Raw genomic sequence first — 22794 nt, 5'->3', positions numbered from 1 at the left:
TTTTCCCAGAAATGATAAAAGGTGTCAGAGGTGAGCGAGAAGGGGGAAAGGGTGTGATTGCCTGGAAAATAATGACGCAATAACTGCGAATGTCCTCTCCAAAAGCATGTAACTGTGATGACCGCTTGTGGCTCACAAACCTGCTTATAAAAGGGGATTTGAAAGTCTAAATGGAGTAACAAATACATATGGGTGGAAATACGATCTTTAGGACAAACACCAAAAAAAGAAAAAAGCTTGTCTGGAAAATAATTAGATTTCAGTTTCTTTTTGTGGTCATTTGGTTCAGATCAGGTTTACAGTTCTCGTAACTTCCAGAAAGATTATTTTTAAAAAGACAGTAATACAGTTAACGGAGCACCAAGGCCCCCTAGTGGTGACATATTATTAGGAAAATGAGTCAAAACACATCTGCAGCACAGAGGTGCTTGGTTCAAATGAAGGGTCTGGAGCTTCCTCCGACAGTCCCTGCAACACACTGGTGTCCTGTCCAGGGTGTACTCTGCCTCTCTGTGACAGCTGAGACAGGTTTCATCAAACCCTGAACCTGATAAGGGGAGGATGGCTGGATGGTAAATGAGTCAAACCAATTAGTTCAGTTGAGCAGATAGAAAAATAATCATGTTCTTTCAGACCAGAAAAATCCGTTTTTACAAGACAGAAGAAGAAAAACAGCTGATCTGCATTTGTTGACAGTCACACATAAGAAACAAAGAACTGATTGCATCTCTTTAAAAAGGTTATTTACACAAAACAAACATATTCACATTATGAAACAGTTTAAAAAGTGCCACAGTGTATGTTCGGAGACACAAACTCAGTCTAAAACTTTGTGGTGACAAAAAAAACAAAACAAAAGAAAACTTGAGTAATAATTTGTTGAAGGACTAATTATACAGTGGTTGTGTTCGGACATCTATATGTTATTAGAGCATTTACTAACAGTATCTGTGATGAAGGGATTGAATGAACTGGGTGAAATTAGAAAAACGTTTACAAAAACAGTAAAAGATTGTCACATGTTTGGTTCAGAATTATAACATTTTTCACATTTCATTTTTCATTCACGCTCATCAACGGGGGAAATAAATCAAAGCACTTAATTTAAATCCATTTATATGAAATAGAACCTCTATTTTTTAAATTGACAGTGTCCTTTTTAGGCATTTTTTTTTTACCCAGATACATATTTAATTTGAATTCAATTGCAGAAAACTAGCTTTTAAAGCTCTATGTGGTTGAAGTACTGATAATAATAACATAGATTTGTATTCCACCTTTCAAGAAACCCAAGGATGCTTGAAGTGATCGTTCTTCCGTCAGCTAACAACACACAAACCCATATATTAGCTTTAGAGGAATCATCTCTTCTACATTATTCTTCAACATTTTAAGAGTCCATCGTGACCTGTAAACTCTCCACTGTGTTAGGCTACTAGCAGAGCTAGCTGTCCTTGGTAAACTCCGGCACCACCGGCACCATGCTGAGCTCCAGGCTGCCAGGCAACTCCAAAGCCAGAGCGGGTTGGCATGGCTGAGTGAAGTTCTGTCTGAAGGTGCCTAATAACTGACCACTTTGGGCATTGTAGAAAGACAGACGACCGAGCTGGTAGTCCAGGAGAGTGCCCACTTTGTCAGGCGTCTCAGTTACAAACACGCTGGACTGAATGTCATTATGGAGTAACTGATACCTGAAACTGGAGGGGCAGAAAGACAGAGAAAAGTGGAAGTTAAAGACCAAAACTATCAGAAACATCACAGCAATGGGTGAAAATTCCTTATGTTTACCCTGATGGTGAGGGAGTACACTGCAAACACCAGGACAGGCTGTTTCCCCCCAGTGAGCTGTTTCTGTTGGCTGTGCTGTATGCCACTCCAAGCCTGTAGGCCATACTTTGTGACACGCTGGTTTCCCAGTAATAGATCCCTCGTGCTGGCAGCAGCTCACCAAGGATGGATGGAAACCTTTAGGACACGATGATTTTAAAAAGAGTTTTCCTAATAAGGTCTACTGGATGTGTTCTTGGGTTACACTTACTGTGTGTCTGTGAGCGAGGCGGTTTTGTGTGCATCCTGGGAATAGTGCAGAGTGGTCTGGTTCTCTGAGAGCTGGAGAGCAGGATGAGCTGATGCCTTCAGCAGGTGGAACCTCGTCCCTCAAGACAAAAGTAACAGAGAGTATAAAAACATAAGCAGGGGAGCAGAAATTCTGTAGGGTGGTTGTACACTTGTGAACATAAAATCATCATAATCAAGATTTCCTTGGACTGTTTTTTTTTTTAACAATTTAAATTAATTCTACCTATTCTGCCAAGTAGAGTAGTATTCAGTCAGAATTATACTGGAAGCTTATTGATGGCTACCAAAAAACATCTCTTGGGGTGCAACTTGCTAAGCCTGCATGCATACTTTTGACCCTATGTGGATTAGAGAAAAAACAAAACAATTCTTGTTTTCTTGTAAGGCATTAAAGATGTATGCTGTACAATCATTACAGCCTGGAAAAAGAACAATACAAAGAAATCTAAAGCACCACATTACTGTACCATTCATGCCCATCATGTACATCCTTTAAATTTCTAAACATGATTTGTGAAGTGTGTGTTCTTGATACCTTTTGTGGAAATGAGTGCAGCCTCGCTCTGTTCACTGGCCCCAGCCTCATTCACAGCTTTGATGTAAAACAGGTAATTCTCACTGGGCTGCAGGAGAATCTTTTGCTCACAGGTTTTGATACCTGAGATGGATCTGGGAGTCACATCAGCAAAAATATATGCACAAACAAACATTTTACATAAACATCTAGTATAGTAACATGTGTCAGTGTGCTTACCGGTCTGGTCAACACCCACCTGAGCCCTTCTCCTTCCAGTTCATACTGTCGGCAGTACTCCAAAGTGTAACTCTGTCCAGGAGCCTGTTCTGCTGAGCTCCATCTCAGAGTAGTCGAATCCCACAGGACGCTGCAGCGCTCTGTGTCGATCACTGGCACTGAAGGAGCTGCCAGAGAGAGATAACTAATGAAAAGTACACCTTTATGGTTTTGCAGGACTTTTCTTGCTTCGTCTGTAAACTACAAACAGCCACATTGCTTCCAAGCACATTGTCTTAATATAGTAGAGGAGAAATCTGAATTCGGTCAAGCATGTCAGGAAAAAATGAAAGCAGTTCTTCAACATTTTTATCAGACAACAGATGTGTTGCTATAAGTCCGGCGTGCAGACTGACCAGTTCTGAAGGTGAGTCTCTCGCTGGGCAGAGAGCAGCCTGTATAGTTGACAGCCATCACCCACACCTTGTACATCTTGTCAGATTCTAGGTCCTCCAGGACACAGTAACTCTCCTTTACTGTCACACGGTACTCCTCTGACACAGCTGTGGACCACAGCAGATATAAAACACCTCAAATGTAACCCTGAAGACAAACATCTCCTTACACTTATATACTCAGAAACCTTTTAATTTGTTCACTGTTCAACATCATTATTTTTTAAAAAGATCTACAACTATTAGTCTTCCACAATTTTTCAGTTTAAGAAACATCCTGTAAGTATTTACCGCCCTGTGGATCCTCCATGCAGTAGACCTGGAAGCAGTCTATGATATCTCCAGGGTTGACTTTCCAGTAAACTGTGATGCTGGTGCTGGTGGCTGAGCCCAGCTCCTGCGGCAGCAGTGTCGGCCTCTGGGGCACTGAGACACACATCAGGAAGCTTTATGCCACATATACGTACATGTGATATCACGGGATCTGCAAACACAGGGTAAGCTCACAGCAGACCTACCTGGGATTCCTTTGCGCTGTGCGAGGTTTGAGCTTGAAGTGTTGGCCTTGGCATAGTCCTCAAACACCAGCAGTCCCTTGGGACCCAGCTCCATTGTCGAGGCTGAGTCCAGAGCTGCTGTAAGTCTGACCATAAACCACAACGTGAATCAGCATTAAAGTGTGAGCGATCTGCTCACTTGTCCAACTTTATCATCCAGTTTCCCAGACATAGATTAAGGCTGAACCTAACCTAAAAGAAAAATTCAATGACGATCTCCATTATAAAGACTACATTTAATCCATGCCTGGGAAACGCAGCCTATATGTTATATATTTCTATGCTATGGTAGATCAGTTAGAAACCCTCACCCATGTTCACACCACATGGATCTTTATTTTGTGGCAATCAGTATAATTATAAAATCTGTCTTCTGATGATACTGACCTTCACACCTCTTGGCAAAACTTTTTGTGTTAAATTCATGTTTTTGGTTAAATAAATTAACACTTTTTGACTTTTTGTCATGGCTTCTTAGATATGTAATAATAAAACAAAAATTCACTCATGCATTTTAATATCCAGCATACCAGCATGCTCCACAGGTTAGGGTTCTGGAGGTCAAGCAGCATGCCAAACTGGTTACCACTAAAGTCCTGGGAAACCACACTCGTTCCCAAATCTTTCATTGAAAGCAAATTACCTTGCATGAATGTCTTCAGGCGACTAGTGGGGGAGCAGATTGAAGAAGATTTTATTAAAAATTTGACACAAACCCTCATGAGCAATAAACCCGAGGAGCTTCAGGACTCACCCTGGCCTCAGTCTCAGCCTCTCTGCTTGCGGTCTCCAGAATGGCCTTGGCCGAGTCAATGCTCTCCTGGAAGGAGACAATCTGATCATAGAGCTGCTCCAGCTTGGTCTTCTTTTCCTCCTCCATGCTGACAGACATGTTATTGTACTGCTCCATCACCACGTCCATCATCTCCTTGTTCTGAGCCTTCATGGCCGCCTCGCTCTCTATGAACTGATCCTGAGCCAGACAAACAGCAAAGAGAGGCTTTTTATTAAACTCTACCACGAGCTAACAGTGCTGCTTAGAGCAACTTAAGCATGCTTTACCTCCACAGAGTTGTAGGCAAGCTCCAGCTCTGACACCAAGTCCTCGATGTTCTCCGATCTCTCCTGAAGATCTGAGATCCAACCACTCAGCGACTCCTGTTTTACAAACACTTACAGGTTAAATGAAGCTTGTGCGTAAGTTCAGTAAGGAAGATCTGCAATCACTCATCTGCCTGCTTTCCTGGGTGTTCAGCTGCTTTTCTGTTCTTTACATCACTACTGCTTTCCCATCCTGTCAGTCTCAATACTGACATCATTACTCTAGTCCAATTATCTTCTTGCCCGCCTTCTTTGAGCCAATCAGCATCCACTTTGTGTGGTTTAAATCTGTGTTCTCGTCATTCTCCCTTTCAGACTCTCCTCCTCATCTCCACCTCACAGACACCTCAGTTAAAGCTCCATCCAAGCCTTCTTGGATGGAGTCATCATCTTCACCACCACCACCATCGAGACTTCGGGGGGGTCCTGTCCTAAATCCTGTCAGTGCTGGGATTTTGTACCATCATCGTCAAAGTCTAATCGCTAAAAAGTTTTTCTGTCTCAATAAATGATGTTCAGTTCTTCCAAGTGATCTCTTCTCATTGAAATATCAGCTGTAAGCACTCTGACAATAATGCAAAGGTGCAAAGTGAAATATTTTGCCTATGATGCCAAAGCTGAGCCAAAGCTCTCTCAGAGTTTGTAACCTCAAAAGATTATAAAGTTTTAAAGAAAATCTAGCAGATAAACAAGAATACAGATCTCTTTGTGGGCTGGTATCTCTGCCAGGGTTTCACAGAAGGTGTTTCATCTTTCACAACATTATTAACCAAATGAAAACAACATGCTTTCTTTTTTTACTCATGATAACAAGGGGGGGAAATACATTTATATCATGTGTTTATTCAGTGAGTCCCACCTTCTCAGTTGCTCTGTTGAGTTCTTTATCTTGTTTAAAGATTAAACAAATCCCTCCCGCAAGTTGTTACTATTCAGAGAGATAAAACGGGTTCATCCTGAAGTTAAAATACGAGCCTGCTGCAGCTTTAAGGAGAGCCATCAGAGACGCTATTCCAGGAAGAAGAGCAGCGGCGATCCCCTGTCACCACTTCAGCACAAGCAGCTCACATTTAACTGGGTCAAGATGTGGTCACTGATCGCTCCCTGCTCTCTGCTTCTTGACACCGACCTCCTCACTGCTAAGAGTCAGAACAGGTGTTTGAAGGAGAACGTGTGAACATACCTGCACACACAACCCTGGGCCAGTCACACAGAGATAGCCTTTAGCTTTACCAACAGCCAGACTTTAGTCATATGTCTGAATGTATTCAATTAAGATTTTTTTTCCAAACAACAGCCACTTCTTTGAGTTATTAGCAATCATGACCACAGTAAATTTTCAAAGCAGTAACTGTGGTCTTGAAAAGGTATTTCCCTTCACACTGCTGGCTCCATAATATTCAACCACAAATTATGGGCGTTGACATCTTAGTTCTAAATTAGTCTGAGGGTCAGCTGGCTAATGTTTTATGCTTAAAATAAGCCAGTCTTTATTTTTCTGAATGCCATGAATTTCTCATCTAAGAGCAGATTTATAACGTTACAGAGCAGTTTAACACGCGTTTGACAAAAAGCGCCCTGTGCATGTAGAAGTGAAGCAGTGCAATGTAATTTTGAGCTTGGAGAACTGGACCGGACACGGGTTTGCTAAGTTTCCTTGGTGAGCATGCCAGGATCAATTTTCCTCCTCTGTGGAGTACTTGAATATACTGCACTTCTTGGTGCTGAAGTCAGACTTAGATTAGAGCTTTGCTCTTTTGATCTTTATGTTGTTTACTCTCTACAGCTGTCAATACTTCACATAAATATGGTGGATCACACATCATCAAGACCTGGTTTAAATATCAGCTGGAAATGACATTCAATCTTTCTTAAAATTGTTCCAACTTTCTCTTCATTTAAGTGCCAGAAGTTTGACATACCCCTCTCCTGTTGTCGAAATAACTTATCCCTTAGTGAGGCGTGTGTGTCTACGAGTTTTCTCTGATTGTTGCAATAAAATGTGTCTTGAACCTTCAGCCTAAAAACACAGATCTGTGTTTGTTTACTTTTTAATTTGAGGAAAAAGATTAAAATAGCTGATCGTTAGAAGGTTTCGTTTCCACACGTGATGGCTGACCCTAAGCTCACCCAGAGGTATAGCAAGAGAGGAAAACGTGTGTGTGTGTGTGTACGGATCGCATATCATTTTCTACGTGATGATGTCACACTGGACCTTTGCACCGATCAAAGCAGAGCATTGCATCACCACAATTCAATGTGCTTGGCTGCAGCCTGAGAAGCGGCGGCCTGTTGGCATTGAATGGAAACGTTGACTAATTTAAGACCAGTTTATTATAAACTAATGCCCGTAAAATGTGTGATGTTCATAACAAGAGTTCATAACACTGGTGAGATGTAGGATAATGAGCTGCTATTTGATTGCAGTACTCGTGTGGTTTTTGTGCTGTGTCAGCAGCTACATGTTTGAATGATGAAACAGTCGGGAGCCACTTTGACCTTCTAGAACCAGAGAAAATAAAAAAATTTGATTTGAATTTACGGTATAAAAACTGGTGTTCTGCTCTGTTCAGTTCATGATGCTGTGCCACGTTTTGTATTGCACTCTATATCGCAGTCAAGAAAGGAAACTATATCCTGACTACTGCTCTTGGCTTTGTTTTCAGGCTTTAGGAAATAACCACTGTAGGCTAGGTAACCCCTTACAGGCTGTTTTAGACAAAATCAGGTGAGGTACCATAGAGAGCAATTACATCAGCATTAGTTGTAGGATGTAGGTCCTATCCCAGCTGCCATAGGGCGAAAGGCAGAGCACAATCTGGACAGATGGCCATTCAAATTCACACCTAGAGGTAATTTAGAAACATCAATAAACCTAACCCCGCTAACTGCATGAACCAGAGAGAACTAGACATGGGGGGAACATGCAAACTCCACACAGATCGTGCTAACCGCTGCTCCACTGTGCTGCCCAGCGTGTGTAGCTGTGCTTCAATATTAGATTACCTTTATTTCTTCGTAAGCCGTATCCACGGCAGTCACATCATGGCTGTGATGCTCTCCAGACATGCAGTCTTTCTCTGACAGCAGAAATCCACAGGTGAGACAGAACCAGTCCATCCCCTGTAGCTCAGCAGCTAACTGGGCCTGCATTTCCTCCTCTGCGTCGATTATTTCATAGTCAGCCTCAATCATTTCTTCTTCTTCTTCTTCTGGGAAATAATCTACCTTCTCTACCACCATCTCTTCATCCTCTTCTTTCTTCAGAGTAGGCTGTGGTAATAGCCCAGCCACATCTCTCTGTGTTTCAGGTTCTGGCATCTCCTTTGCATCCTGTTTAGAAATCACTTCATATTCCATCTCAACATCAGGCACATCTGGGCGCTCTGCTAATCCCCAATCTTCCTCCATTTGTTGCTCAACATCCTCTCTGTGCAGATCAACATGTGGAACTAGATCTGCTTTAATAACGCTTGTTTCTTCTATCTCGTGGATCTCTGCCATCTGTTCTACGACTGTTTGTTCAGGATGTATTTCCTCTCTGTGCACTTCATATGAATCCTCTTGGGGAGTAAAGATGATTTTGTCTTCTGCTATGGGTCTCTGAATCTTCGCCTCCTTGGAGTCAGCTTCCTCTACAGGTGCAGGTGGCGAATAGTCCATATCGAAATCATTCCTGGTTTGTTCTTTTTCTTCTGCAGAAGTTTCTGGTTCTACTTTGACTTCAGGCTCCATCATTGTTTCTTCTACTGGTGCCTGAAGTTCAGCTGTGCTGTTAGACTCAGGGAGAGGAACCGTATCTTTCTCTGACCACTGGCTGATCTCTACATCCATCTCTACAGCTTCTCCTTTGGGGACGAGGAGGATTAGCTCATCACCTACGGTCAGTATGTCTTGAACCAAAGTCCTACTGGTCTCTGAAGGTACTTTAGAGTTTGTTTTGTCTGATTCATCATCAGCCATGTCTTGTTGCTTCTGCTGAGTTTTAAGGGTTGCATGAAGTTTCTCATCTGCATCTGTCATGACTGCTTCTGAAACAGGCTTGGTTACTTCAATGGACGTGGCTGTGACCTCTAACCCTTCTTTATCCAACTTGTCCTCAGCAGTAGTTTCCCCTGTCAGAGGTTCGTGTCCTTCAGGAATACTTCTCACTTCCTGAAGATCAACACAAACTTGGGTTTGAATCTCTTTTTCATTCACTGCTTTTTCCGTTACCTCCACAACAGTGTGCACTGCAGCATCACAGTCTGTGATAACCTCAACAGGTCCAACATCTTCGGCCTCTTTGTGCTGTGACGCTGGTGTTTGAGCCGAGGGTTCAGTCAGAGTGAACGTTTCCTGTGTTACAGTCTCAGGTTCCTTCACTTCAGCTAAGTCCTCTGCTTTGGTTACTAGTTCTTCATCAGCAGACTCTATTTTGGTGTCAGAAACAACCTCCTCAGACAAACTCATCTTCCAGGCTTCTGCTTGTACTTCAGATTTAATGACCGCAGGAGGCACCTCGCTGCTTACAGGTGCTTGTACATCTGCATGCACTACAGGCGTCTTTCCATCAGTCTTTACTAACACCTCCTCACAGGCATGCTCGGGTTCAGTGCAGCTTTGCTCACACTTTTTTTCTTCTTCTCTCTGATGACCCTCACTCTGTTGTGTATGGTCTACTTTACAGTCCGCCTGGTGAGTTTCAGGAAGTGGCTTTTCTGAGCTGCACTCAGAAGACTCGGTCTTGTCTGTCTTATCTTCAAGCTTCATTTGTTGATCTTCCATTTTTTTCTCTGGTGGTTTAGACTCCTGACCTGAATCTTCCGAGGTCACTCCTATAGTCTCCTCCTGAGTAGCCTCAGAGAGTTGCACTTCCTGCACCTCTGGTTCCTCCTTCTTCACCTTTTCTTTCTTTTCTTCTTCTGGCACTCGTATTAAACATCCTGTCATTTCAAACTTACTCTGCGGCCACATCATCCTTCCTTCACTCTCACTGGCCACCGGCTCTGGTTGAACATCCAGCGTAGGAGTTTCGTCTTTTAAAATGAACTTCTCCAGGTACCCATGTGACTCCTCTGAATCTGACAAACGTCTCCTGTAAGACTTCTCAGATGCCACGCTCTCTGCCTCAGAGTATTCCTCATCACTCTTCCTCCTCTCACCCACAGCATCCTCGTAAAGGTCAGAGTACATGAAGGACATGGCAGTGGGCTCTTCCAGCAGGATCGGGTCAATGATCTTAGGAGGTCCAGAAGAGATAAAGATGGGCGTGAGAGTGGTCTCTTCAGTCTCAAACAACACTGATCCGCTGCCCTTCGTTGACCTCTGGCTTTCTCGTCTGCTTCTCATCCCTCCTTGGCTTTCAGTCTTGTCCTCTTCTCTCTGATGTAGTGCATCAGCAGGAAGTCCTTCTCCATAGAAGACCTCATCAAGGTGTTCCCCAACTATATCTACGTCCGAAACAAACACGAAAGAGTCCTCAGATGCAGAGGGGGCGCCTGTGGCTGTTTCTCCAGCAGGCTTTTGTTCCTCAGCTTGGAGTTTTGCTGCAGGCTGTTTAAACTCCTCCTGCAGCTCTGCTTGTTCTCCAGGAGCCACCACATCCAAAAGGGTAAACTTCTCGAAATAGTCAATGTCACTGGTGCTTTCTCTCTGAGTGGGTGTGTGTCCAAGCTCTGTGTCTGCTGATGGCTGAGAAGAATCTTGCATTGAGGGCTGTGGAGAAATTAAAATCAGCATCTCAATCCAAAAAGTGCACTGTAACACTTAAACTGACAAATGAAACATAATAAAGATCAAAAAGTTCATTATAACAATCTTTCAAATGAAACAGAAAAGTACCTCCTGGTGTTCCAGTATTTCCTCCCCCTCTGGCAGGACTTGATTATCTTGCAACGTCCACTCAATGTGGTTATGAGACTTGATCTTTGGAGTCTGATCCAGATAAGACAAATTGTCCTGCAGCTCTGTACTCTCCTCCTCGTCCACAGTGGGTAGTTTAGAGGGGACTCTAATGTTAAGAATCTCATAACCCTCTGAAATCAAACTAAAAAGCTGCTGATCTTTGCTTTTGATTTCCTCCAAGTCCGTCTCTGTTTTGCTGTTTTCCTGCTTGACATTGGGAAGTGAAACCTCTGCCATCTCCGGTCTCTCCACTCCTAGAGCTGAAGCCGATCTTGAGCTACCAGGTCGGCTCAGCCTGTCCCCGAGCCTACTGCTTCGTCCTCCAGACCTCGTCCTCCTGCGGACTACTTTCTCCTCATCAAAGACGATGGTGATCTTTCCTGCAGCTCCAGAGCCCTCCATGCTGTAAGCTTCAGAGGTGGAGCTCGTCTCAGAGGCCCACGGAGTAGAGCAGCGGCTAGAGGCCGTCTCCCAAACAATACCACTATCCTCGCTCTGAACTGTTACCATCGAGAACGACGGATCCACCATTAGGCATTGGAGCTTGGGCTTCACCGATGGGTCCTGGACAACTTCTCGGAGACTGAAGGAGAGAGGAATTGACAGAGTGAGAGGAATGAGGAGGGAGGAAGGAAAGGCATGACTAAACAGTCTGACTGCAAGAGAAGATCTTTTTGGCACAGCTCATGGAAATATAACCTGAGGACAAAGCAATTAATCAAATCAAAACATATTCGAGCAACATTTTGGACCACCAAGGCAGCTGAGTTAATCTAAGATGAAAACACAGTAACACCAGTTAATCTTTTCTCAAGATGATCTCTTGAGATTTGCAGATCTCCAGCATTAGACCAGGTGTTTGGTGCCGGGCTGCCAGTGAGAGTGATGATCTGAAAAAAATAATGATCTGATGCGCTCTGAGCCATCCCTCCGGCTATGAATACATCCGAGCCCCCTGAAAGGTGACGTCCCAAGGCGTCATTCATGTAATATTAGAAAAGCGAAGCCTGGCCTTCTAGGATGCATCCAACATATCAGTTTCTTCTACTATTTATGAAATGGGAAGAATAAGTAGAGGAAACTAGTATAAAAATGAGATGTAAAACATGTGGTGGTGAACAACATCAAACATTGATATAGCTGCCACACTGACACTTCTTTACGTGATTATTTAAGGCATTAAGTTAGATTAATGGAAACTAAATTGAGTTTATGTTTTCCAGATGGAGATAAGCTACATCTTCTCCTTTCCTTGTTTATAACAAATTATTTGATGCTAAGAAGCCCAGAGACAAAGAGCTAACATTTTAAAAAATCCCTCTAAAACAGAGATAATATGAATAAAAATTAGGTTATTCAGATTGTTTTTTTAAAAGCACCTGTTTTGTAGTTCTTCCAATTCATCTTCATCATCCTGGCTCATGACATCTGAAGCTTCACACTGAAACTCCTGCAGCTCCGTCATCTCTGAATACAGACTCTCACATTCGTCCATCTTGGTAATTTCCCCCAAATCTTCTCTTTTCAACTCCAAGTATTGTTTTTTAGAGTCCTCCTGATGTTTTGAGTCACTCTGAATTGGTAGTCGGTCCGCCTGTTTGTGTCATTCTAAGTTGGGAGACGTCCATCTGACTCAGCGAAGGACAGAAATAGACAGAGCCGGGAATGAAAAGTGGGGAGTCAAGTAAGACAAGGGCAAAGCAATTGGTGGGGGTGCGTATCAGTAGAGACTGAGTCAAACACACAAACAGTGAACATTAAGAATTTAGAGTTTCAAAATTATAAAAAAAAGCAGTGTTTCACTGCACCTTTGTGTGTGCCAGTGGCAGCTGACAGAGGCAGTATGGCTTTAAGTTCAAAATCCCCTTCCCCCAGTTAAATATAGGCCATGTGCTGAAACACTACGCTTGCCCCCCTGCCGCTGGTGGCAACACACACACATGCACCCACATATCTTGTAAGCTATCTAACCGCTGACCAGAACTATACAGGAGTCATAAAACAAGTTGTAATAGGGCGTCAAACCATAGAACAAAAAGCAAGTGGCACACTGCTGCCAGAGAGGCTGCAAATAATATAATAAAAAAAAGATTATAATTTCTCAAAGATCTGTGAATTATACGCATAAGCTCATGAAGGGTGAGAGTGAATAAACTGCATTACCTTGAGGAAACCAAAGATCACCGACTTGTCACATCCATGGATATGATTGTTCCAAGTTAAGCACAGCGCATGTGGATAAAATCTCTGATTTTGAATTTTAATTGATGCAGAATAAATAAAATATTGTATAACTGGTTAAAGATATGTCTTTGAATGGTTGCATCACTGTGCTTGGGAAATTCTCTTAATACAGCTGAGCAAAAGTCTTTTAAGCCTTATATTTTGCTAAGAAAATGGGAAATAAATGCAGAGATTTTCTGTCCAAGTGTGCTTTTAAATCATTTGTTGTGTTTGTGATCATTTTCATGCTGAAAAATGAAGCTGTTGCCAATCAGATGGTTTCCAGATGGTATTGCATGGCTGCTTGTCTGTGTTCACAAGATCCCCCAACACCACCGACTGAAATGACCCAACACTGTGTTTTACAAATGGCTGTAGACACTCAATGTTGTACCTCTCTCCTGAACTCCTCTGTGCATATTGATAACAATTTGGAACCTGAATGCAAAATTTAAAATTTTTGACCTGTTGCCACTGATTTGCAGTCAAATTCACGTTCATTTGGCATAGTTCAGCCTTTTCTCCCCGTTTCCCTTCCTTATGAATGGTTTCTTGATATACACCAGAGCATTTCTGATAAGGCTTTAGTGATCAGTAGATGTATAAACTGAAGGGCCAGATGCATTTCTCACATGGCATTGAAATACTGGTAGTCTGTTGTAGATATATAAACATATTCTACTTTGATCCTGTCCATTTTTATCAAAATTTTTAAGGCCACAATGAACACCATGCTGAAATTTGCCAGTATTGATTCAGTCTTTTCTAAATTGTCTGTTTTAAGTAGACACAACACTGGTTCATCCCCTAGGGTAGGTGTGATTTTTAATGACTCACATATCAGTGTAAAGTCAATAAACAACATTAAAGAACCGGAGGGAAAATGGATGAAAAAGCAGTAAATGTCCAAAGAAAAAAAAACAACAACCTTGAAAGACCTCCAGAAAACCTGGAGAACTATTGCTCAAGAAGGTCTGGCTCAAAATATAAAGAAATAAAAGGTGGCTCAAAACATTTGCAAGGTATTTATATAAAAAAAAAAAGTCCCTAAACCTTAATTTGCTGGTTACATTTTCAAATGGTCTGACATGTGATTACGAACAACACCTCCCCACCCCCCAAAAAGAAGCCCGTGTACAATTTAATCTGATTTTGGCGCTTCTATTTGCATAGCCAAGATTTTAGTGGACTTCACATGAAGCTCCAAAATATACATTGAAAACAATCATACATCTTTAGAGATTTAATTTTTTTTTTTTAAATAAACATTTAAAAGTCAGTAATTCACAAAATGTACAAAAAGAGGAAGGAAAAGACAAATTTACACAAAGTGTAAATTCTTTAAATAACCTATGTATAAGTAATCCAAACATGAGTGGATAACAGGTGTTTTGCCCAAATAAATCAAGTACATTTCTAAAATGACACTGCACAGCCTTTACACCAGACAACGAGTTCTTGATGCAGGACATATGGACCAGTTATTGCAGGAAGGGGGAAAATCTAGAGTCTGGCCTCTTTGCAGCCCTCGAGTGACTTAAAAGTACCCTTATCATGCTTTGGGGGTTTCCTTAAGTCTGTTGAAAGGTTTGTGTGCATATAAAAGGCTTGCAAAGTTATAACAGCCAAAAATGCAGCTGTTTAACTGCCCGAAACACCTCATTTGCAATCCAGGCTTTTCTACAGTTACTTATCTACATCACTAGGTAACAAACTGGCAACCTCCCGACCTAAGCTAGTCTGATATGCCCTCAGACAAACAGTGAGGACCTGATTAAGTCCAGGCGCAGGCAGCTGCTTGCAGTACGTACAGCTTCTGGTAGCCAGCTATAAAATGTTTCAGCTACGAGAAATCGAACACCAAATATTCTGCAGATGACTGCAAGAGTGAATACGAGAATTTTTATGCACTCCAGACAACAAAAGGTGTGTTTCAGACAGAGGCAGCAAAGCAGTGGGAGATTTCTTTTACACTTTGAAGCGCGTAAAGAATTTTAGCAGAACCAAATGACATTTAGGAGCCTTTAAATGAGTATAATAAGGGCACTTCAAATTACAACACTGACTTAAGCTTTAGGCGGTGAGCGTGGGAAACTAGAGGGCAATTAATGCGGTTTTAAGCAAAAAGTGTCTGAAGTGTTTAAATCCACCACATTCTCACTATTGACCTATAAAAATAAAAAATAAACTTTGATGTTACAAGTTGGTCCAGACAGAAACATGAAAGACTGTACATGTAAATACGTGGCAGAGATTAATCGTTTTTAAATACAACGCTGTGCAGTATGGCTCTAATAATGTGGAAATTTAATCAGTGGCTGGGACTCGCCTTTCAAAATAAAATGCTGCTGCTTCCATTTAAGTTAACTTTACATAAGAGTCATCTTCCAGTTCATTGATAAACATATTCCCTGCAGGGAAAACGGGCCATATAGCAGCAATATCCATCTCTTATAACAGGTTCAGCATTTTTCTGTCATCAGTTTAGGTAACAGGATTTTAATTTCAGAGGCCTCTAGCATATCTATAAAATAAATTTTTCCCTCAAATACTGCATTATCCTCCGTTACACAAATTTGACAGCAATGCATTTGAAGTCGGTGGGTCATTTTGAATATTACAGCCACAGAAAACACAGATACGGAAGCGGCCGTGAAGGTGCCAGGGCAGCAGGGTTTCTCTCTCAGAGCATCAATACGTTGTTGCACTGTTTCAGGAGACGGTCTTGAGGTAGAGGACACCAGTTAGCTCATCTAATTAGAGGAATCTCTCATCCCCTGGATGACTCCTTAATGATGATGGCTCTGAAAGGGAGGATCGAGTTCAGCTCCTTCCTCTCGTGTAGTAACCGACACGACTGAGGAGACAGAAGCCGATTATGAATAACTCATATCTGGCCGGTAGTGGCTTGGAGAATGAAGAGCGAGCACAGTTATCAAAACTTCAACGTACCTCAGCAAACTTCGCTTTAATGGCATCGAACTTGAGCTTCTCGTGGACGGCCCTGGCGACGTTATTTCTTTCAAAAGGCTCTGAAACAAAAGGAGTCACTGTTGGATTACTGTGGACATCAGCGATGCTGATGTTAAATGGTGGTGGCCGTGGCCTGTTACTTCCAATAAACTGCATACCTTCCACACATATGAATTTGTTATTCCACTCTTTAGAATTGTTCTTAGGGAACGCTCTGGCTTCTCGCACAGAAATCACCTGTTTATCCCAACTGCAAGACAAAGACAGCAACAGGAAAGGGATTACACTCAGTGCTCGTTAGACTGAAAGTTAACGCAATCTTCAAGCGCCTCAAGGATTACAGCAGTGCCTTTGCATACTACTTTATTCCAAACAGAGTGAAGACAGATTAAGTTTCTTCCAAGCATGAGATGGCTTTAGTTCAAGTCATGAAAACAAAGAAAAAACAAAACCTAGCCCTTATTTTTATCAGAATTACAAGAGGGTCACATAACCATTTAGCAGTGAACACCAGATAGGCACAATATAATACAGGAACAAAATATTTGACACTGTTTTTGAAAGTGACTGACACTATAAACCGTTTGCTCCGTGAATGTTAGTCTGATTTTTCACTTTGGGATGGTATGGTAACATACTGCAAACACAGGGATCGTGGTATGTCATGGTAGTGCTGTGTAAGGCCAAAGGTCTCACCTGCTCCTGCCTCTCAGCAGGAAACATGAAACCAGGGAGGAGGAAGTGGGACAGAAGACAGTGAGGAGAAACGGAGGACTGAGAGGGAGGAGGAGGAGTTGGCGAGGAGAGTTGGAGATGAAGAATGGGAGCAAGAAAATCAACACGGTAAAGAGCCACTCAACATGACACTCATTGGAAGATACCTGAACTCTGTGGCATAGTACTTGAGAAATCCTAAAAGCAGCTCCCCCAGAGAGGACTGGTTTCTCGAGATGTAGGGAGGGATGTGTTTGGGTCCCTCTGGAACCATGTCCAGGTTCATTAAAGGATTAAATGACTCCTGTTAAAATCAAGACACGGGACAAAAAAAACATAATAAGGAAAGCAGTGAAGGAGACTTATGACACACGCTCGGAAACCTTGCTTTTATATAGGAACATAACAAGAATGCAACCAGTTGAGTTGAATCCACTAATGCAAATAAACTCATCACGGAAGAGTTGCACTTGCTGGCACAGGCTGACTCAGACCGCCAGCAACATGTCGGCATGTCTGTCTGCATTTATAAATTAGATGGCGCTTATTTGCAAACCTTCACCTGCCTGTCTTAGAGTGACTGCAGCCAGTCTGATCATAGTTTTCGTCCTATTGTTCTTTAGTGTGACTGAGCCATTAGAGATTCTTTAAACAGTTTGTCAAGTAGCTAATTATCTTAATAAGTGGTAGGTTACAAAAGAAAAAGAATATTGTTTATAAATGGCTTTAAATGAAAACAACATTGTCAAAAAGAGATTTCAATGACTCAAAATGCAAAGAAGATACTTACTGGGTAGTCCCTCTGTAGAGATGGGAGGACAGGTTCACTAAGAGCTACAGAAAACACATCATATACAAATCAAGTCAGTCTAAGCCAAAAGAACAAGTGGGAGGAATCTTTTCTGCACGTGTGACTGTACTGACTCTGGAGGTAGTGCAGGACCATCAGCACCAGCGTGTAGCTGCTTAATGTTCCTTTGCTGGCATCATTGATATTATTGTACCGTGCCCATTTCTTGACGACGAGGATCATGGGTCTTACCCTGAGATCAGCTGTAAGAGAGACCACACAAACACAGTATGTCAGAACAAGTAACCTATGCGTTGCTTATAGCTGGATTAAAAACAAATGATCACAGGCAGAGCTGAAGTTTGAAAAGCTGCTGCCATGAACAAAATTGGTCTTATTGACCGTCTCACCCACCATAGGCGTAACTCCTCAGAAGGAATGTATTCCTGATGCCCACTGTGTTGTTGACATTCAGATCAAACTCCAGATCACTATGGAGTGAAGACCGGAGAGAATCATAAACATCATAAATCTGCTTTCTGATTGTTCCAGTAACTGCTTTGCTCTCACCTGCCTTTCTCCCTGAACCTGAGGATTGGCACTTTGGCTCTGATCAGCTGATTCCTCTCTACATACGCTGAAAATCAAAACAAACATCATGAGATCCATTGTCATTTGTTTCATTTTCTATAAACAGAAACCCATTTTCCACTAAGTGAACAGCTCCCCCTAGTGACAAAAGCATAATTCTAAGGGAAAATCTTCATATCAGAGCTCACAAAGGACACCAATAATTGTATTTTTGGTTAAGAAAACTTACTAGATATATGCAAAAATAGTGACTTACACAATACTAAGTATGACACTGTTTACAGACATGTCTAGGACCGTTTAAAAGTTAACAATGAATTCTGTTTTTACAGATGATTTGGTATTTGATTACTCACAGAGGGTTTTGAACAACTTTAGGAGACGACCAAGAACACGAAGAGCATCATTCTTTTTCTGGAACAAAAAGAAGGAACACTGCAAGTGTTAAAGAGGAAGTCATCTATGACTGCACATTTTACACATTTCCATGACATTTACGGTACAGAAACAAAGACAGTTACATTTCCCTTGATAACCAGGCATATATCAGCATCGCTGCACCGGGAGCCCAATCCGTTCATAGATGATCCAGTCAAGTAAAGCCGCGCAGCTGTGAGAAATGCACATGGTGAATAAAAATCAAAGCAGCACGACAGAGCAGAATGTGGATGTACAGGTCATACATACATGGAAAGATTTGCTGTATGTCTTGTTGCAGACGAGCGCGGCACACCTCCTTCCGCTCCAAATCTGAAGGCTGCTGCTGGCACGCCTCAAACAGCTCCACCATCTGACAACTCAGCTGAGGGCACATAAACATGTGACGCTGACTAAACCAAACATATCTACACGTAAACATGCTCAGACTTCACGTTTCTTAGATAAAGACTAAGTCCTTATGAATTTACCTTTTCCGTAGCGTTGGCATGCAGACTGCTGGAGCTTTCCAGCACAGCGGGTACCTGAGGGTGGATGTCTAAGTTAGGGCTGGGATAAGAGTGATCAAAACCAGTGAGAGATAATCTTGAGGGCTCTGCTACCGCTCGGTCGGTACGATGATGTGGAGGCTGGCTATGAATTAAAGGTGGACTGCTTAAGTGGTGGCTGGGGGTGTCAACACGCTGGCGCTTCACATGATGAGCGCTGAACTGATCATTCTGCCTCCTGGAAGACACACGAAGACAAAGAAATAAGACATGTAAAAGGCAATGGACTTGGACAAATGTGGGTTATTCTTGGATCGATAAATAGTAATACGTGACATACTTGCGCCCATTGATCATAGCTGGCATGTGACGAGGCTGAACAGTAGAGGTGGATGGTGGGGGGTTCCATTCATAAGAAGGCAATCTCTCAAGCCTAGGAAAGCTTACAAAAACACATATGCACATTTTACTGCACAGAACACAAACGTCTAAAACAAGCAACCACTAATAAATGATGAAAAAAAGATAACTTTTCAGTTTCTTTGTTTTGTTTTCTTTCACTCGGGTGCCACGAAGCATGAATCCATACAGAGCGAGACGCCTGGCCTTTGTCCTTAACAAATGTGATAAAAGTTAGAATGCAATATTTATTATTGCCTTTTTAAATTTAAAATAAGGATTTTGTATTTAAAATGACTGCGAGACAGAGGGTTGTGGGTTCAAACACGTGGAGCTGCTCTGTGTGGAGTTTCCATGTTCTCTCTGAATACTCCAACTTTTTTCCGCAGTCCAAAGACAGACATGCAAGTGTGAATGGTTGTCTGCTTCTCTGTGTTACCCAATGACAAGTGGAAAAGACTCCAGCCCCACTATTGCCCTGAAGTGGATAAGCAGTTAGAAAAGTGGATGGATATATTTATAATATGGTTGGTGCTTGTCAGGAGCAAGACTTTAGAAGTTCAGAGGAATGAAGGTATGCTGACATCTCAATCTCAAGAGATTCTATACTTAGCAACACTTGACATACAAACTCACCAGCCACTGCATAAGTTAACCTTGCTAGCATTGGGTTGGACCCCTTTTCCTTTTTTTGCCTTCAGGATTCCAAAAATTCTTTAATGTCATAGATTCAACAAGGTACTGAAAATATTCTTCAGAGATTGTGGTTCATATTGACATGACAGGATCACACCGTTGCTGCAGATTTGTCAGCTGCACATCCGAAAAGTGAATCTCCTGTTCCACCACATCCCAAAGGTGCTCTATTGGATTAAGATCTGAAAACTGTGGAGACTATTTGAGAACAGTGAACTCACTACCATGTTCAAGAAACTGTTTAAAATGATTTAAGTTTAGTGACATGGTGTGTTATCCTGCTGGAAGTAGCTACCACACGTGTACACTGTGGTAAAGGGATGAACCACTCAGCACCAATACTCAGGTAGGCTGTGGTGTTTAAATGATGCTCAGTTCATACTAAGAGGCTCAAAATGTGCCAAGAAAATATCCCCACACTATTACACCACCCTTAGCATGAACCATTGATACAAGGCAGGATGGGTCCATGCTTTCATGCCATTTATACCAAATTCTGACCCTCCCCGCTCCCATTTGAATGTCACAGCAGTCTTCTGTTGTCCAATTTTGGTGAACCCATGGAAATTGCAGCTACAGTTCCCTGTTTTAAACTGAATGAAGTCGCATCCAGTGTTGTCTTCTGCTGTTGCAGCCCAGCTGCTGTTAGGTGTGATGTGTTGTACATTCAGAGATTCTCTTCTACAAACCTTGTTATTTGAGTTGCTGTTGGCTTCTTATCAGCTCAAAGTAGTCTGGCCATTCTCCTCTGTCATATGACATAAACACAGGAAACCAAGAGAATTACCGCTCACTGGCCATTTTCTCTTTTTCGGGCCGTTCTCTGTAAATCCTAGAGATGGTTGTGTGGGAAAATCCCAGCAGATCAGGAGGTTGTGAAATACTCAGACCAGCCTGTCTGGCACCAACATGCCAGGCCATGTTCAAAGCCACTTAAATAGCCTTTCTTCCTTATTCTGATATTCACTTTGAACTTCAGCAGGTCATCTCAAGGATGTCTAAATATTTTAAATGCACTGAGCTGCTGCCAGAGGATTGACTGATTAGGTATTAATTTACTTTAACAAGCCTCAAACAGGTGTACCCAATAAAGTGGCTGGTGAGTGTACACTGAATATATGCATCCTCTCTTGTTGTTTGGACAAATTTGATGAAAAATTCCTGTTGTGAATAATTTTTACATTTTAATTTAGTGTTATCAGTACACAACAACATTTCAGTTTTCATTGACTTTGGCTCAGTTTCCCCACATCAAGAGTTTTAAATTAAGTTCACTATAATAAAATTGACAAACACTGCCTGTTGTAATTTCCAGCAGACCAGTTGGCCAATTAAAAAATGATGTGTACTGTCTGAGCACCAGAATCCATATTTACATAATCAGTTTTCTATCAAGTAAACAGAAAAATCATCCTAGTCTCATATATAGGAAACTACTATCTTCTTTCACTTTTTTTTCTTTTTAAATGACTACAGCGCTTATTCAACGATAAAAAAAGGTGCCAAATAAAATCGATCAACTTATCAATAATATTAACATTAATCAACCAGCCCTTGCAGCTCTAAACAAAACGCACCGACACAACAGGGAATCTCAACCACAGCTAACAAAGTTTACTCCAGTTCATCTTGAAACAGCTGCTGTCCAGTACACCCCCGACACTGATACTCGAATTTTTCCATTCACGGGACTCACCTGTTGACACCTGGCAGACTTTGGTGGTTGTAATCGTAGCTCTGGGGCGCCGGTGGATGCAGACCGTTACTGTAGGCTAATCGTCCCCTCGGTGGGGTAGTTCTGCGGGGGAACATGCTGTGGTTCTTTAAAGAGCTCCAGCATCAACTTCGCTGATGGTACGAAAGAAGAAAAAAAAAGAAGATATTGAAGCCCATATAATGAGTACCGGAAGAGAAACTGTCAACTGAGAAACTGGCGTCATCTGTTATCCAATAATAATATTAACAGTAATGAAAAAGTTACTCGGGAAATCGAAACTTTAACGCGCAGTGTAGCAAGCTAACATTCGCTAGCTGGTGACTAGCAGCGCCTAGCTAGCTAATTTAAACATCGTTGAAGACAACAGTAAAAATTAAAGGCGTTTCTGTGATGCTTGTAATGAAGGGGGCATCTGGAGAAATGTTTCACTAAATTCTAACAATATTCACCCAAAACCTGAAGCCAAAAAACACGAACACACCTACCAAATTGCATGTCACATGTAAACAAAACTGAAGATGCTAATTTCCTGCGTACATACTTCCGCATTGATGCCATGACGTCATGAAACGGGAGTTAAAGGGACCGTATCCGCGAGTTCATTAAAGGAAACACCCACCCAGCTCGTCTTTGCGTGTTGCCTGCCTTTTGTTCTGTTTTCTGTCGAGATGATCCCACACTGTTATGTATGATCTATGATATATGGTGAGATCCCGGCTCTAGGGAAGCCAATCCATGACTCGTAGTGCTCCACAATGTGTTTTTCTGTTCAACTATGCTTTTACTGCACTAGCAGTGTGTTTGGAATCAGTGTAATTCTGAAAAATGAAGCTGATGCATATCAGATGCTTTTCGGATGGTATTGCACAGTTGGCCAATGCTTTTCTGTGTTTATAATTCCATCGTCAATAAGATCCAGAAGACCACTGCCTGAAATGCAGCCCCACACCTGTG

At 42.0% G+C, this 22794-nt stretch overlaps 2 protein-coding genes across 4 annotated transcripts; both read right to left on the bottom strand.

Annotated features, from left to right (window-relative positions):
* Nucleotides 1-651: 651 nt before the first annotated feature.
* cmya5 (cardiomyopathy associated 5) lies at nt 652-12306 on the bottom strand. The gene is given in 14 exon segments (XM_065471808.1): nt 652-1697; nt 1789-1965; nt 2039-2156; nt 2615-2748; nt 2853-3000; nt 3229-3375; nt 3559-3693; nt 3786-3955; nt 4468-4490; nt 4579-4797; nt 4887-4982; nt 7932-10622; nt 10749-11394; nt 12191-12306. Coding segments are annotated over 14 exon segments (5073 nt in total). The 3' UTR covers nt 652-1444.
* Nucleotides 12307-13829: 1523 nt separating this feature from the next.
* On the bottom strand, nt 13830-22397 carry tent2 (terminal nucleotidyltransferase 2). 3 transcript variants are annotated; one of them, XM_065471850.1, is made up of 16 exons: nt 22326-22397; nt 21820-21971; nt 19369-19470; nt 19143-19266; nt 19011-19064; nt 18790-18904; nt 18624-18712; nt 18459-18516; nt 18082-18148; nt 17926-18002; nt 17646-17774; nt 17512-17555; nt 16889-17025; nt 16166-16257; nt 15987-16066; nt 13830-15891 (listed from the first exon to the last, which is right to left on the bottom strand). In XM_065471850.1, exons 2-16 carry the CDS (start codon nt 21933-21935, stop codon nt 15805-15807), a joined length of 1371 nt encoding a protein of 456 aa, XP_065327922.1. In that variant the 5' UTR covers nt 21936-21971; nt 22326-22397; the 3' UTR covers nt 13830-15804. The 3 variants fall into 3 exon arrangements, with proteins under 3 accessions (XP_065327922.1, XP_063346522.1, XP_063346521.1); XM_063490452.1 differs by having other exon boundaries at nt 19011-19266; XM_063490451.1 differs by having other exon boundaries at nt 19011-19266; nt 22322-22361.
* Between the last annotated feature and the right edge of the window lie 397 nt (nt 22398-22794).

Source organism: Pelmatolapia mariae, linkage group LG12 (assembly GCF_036321145.2).
Source record: "Pelmatolapia mariae isolate MD_Pm_ZW linkage group LG12, Pm_UMD_F_2, whole genome shotgun sequence".
NCBI lineage: Eukaryota > Metazoa > Chordata > Actinopteri > Cichliformes > Cichlidae > Pelmatolapia > Pelmatolapia mariae.
Note: the sequence above shows the minus strand (reverse complement) of the source record. Positions and strands in the feature narration are given on the sequence as shown.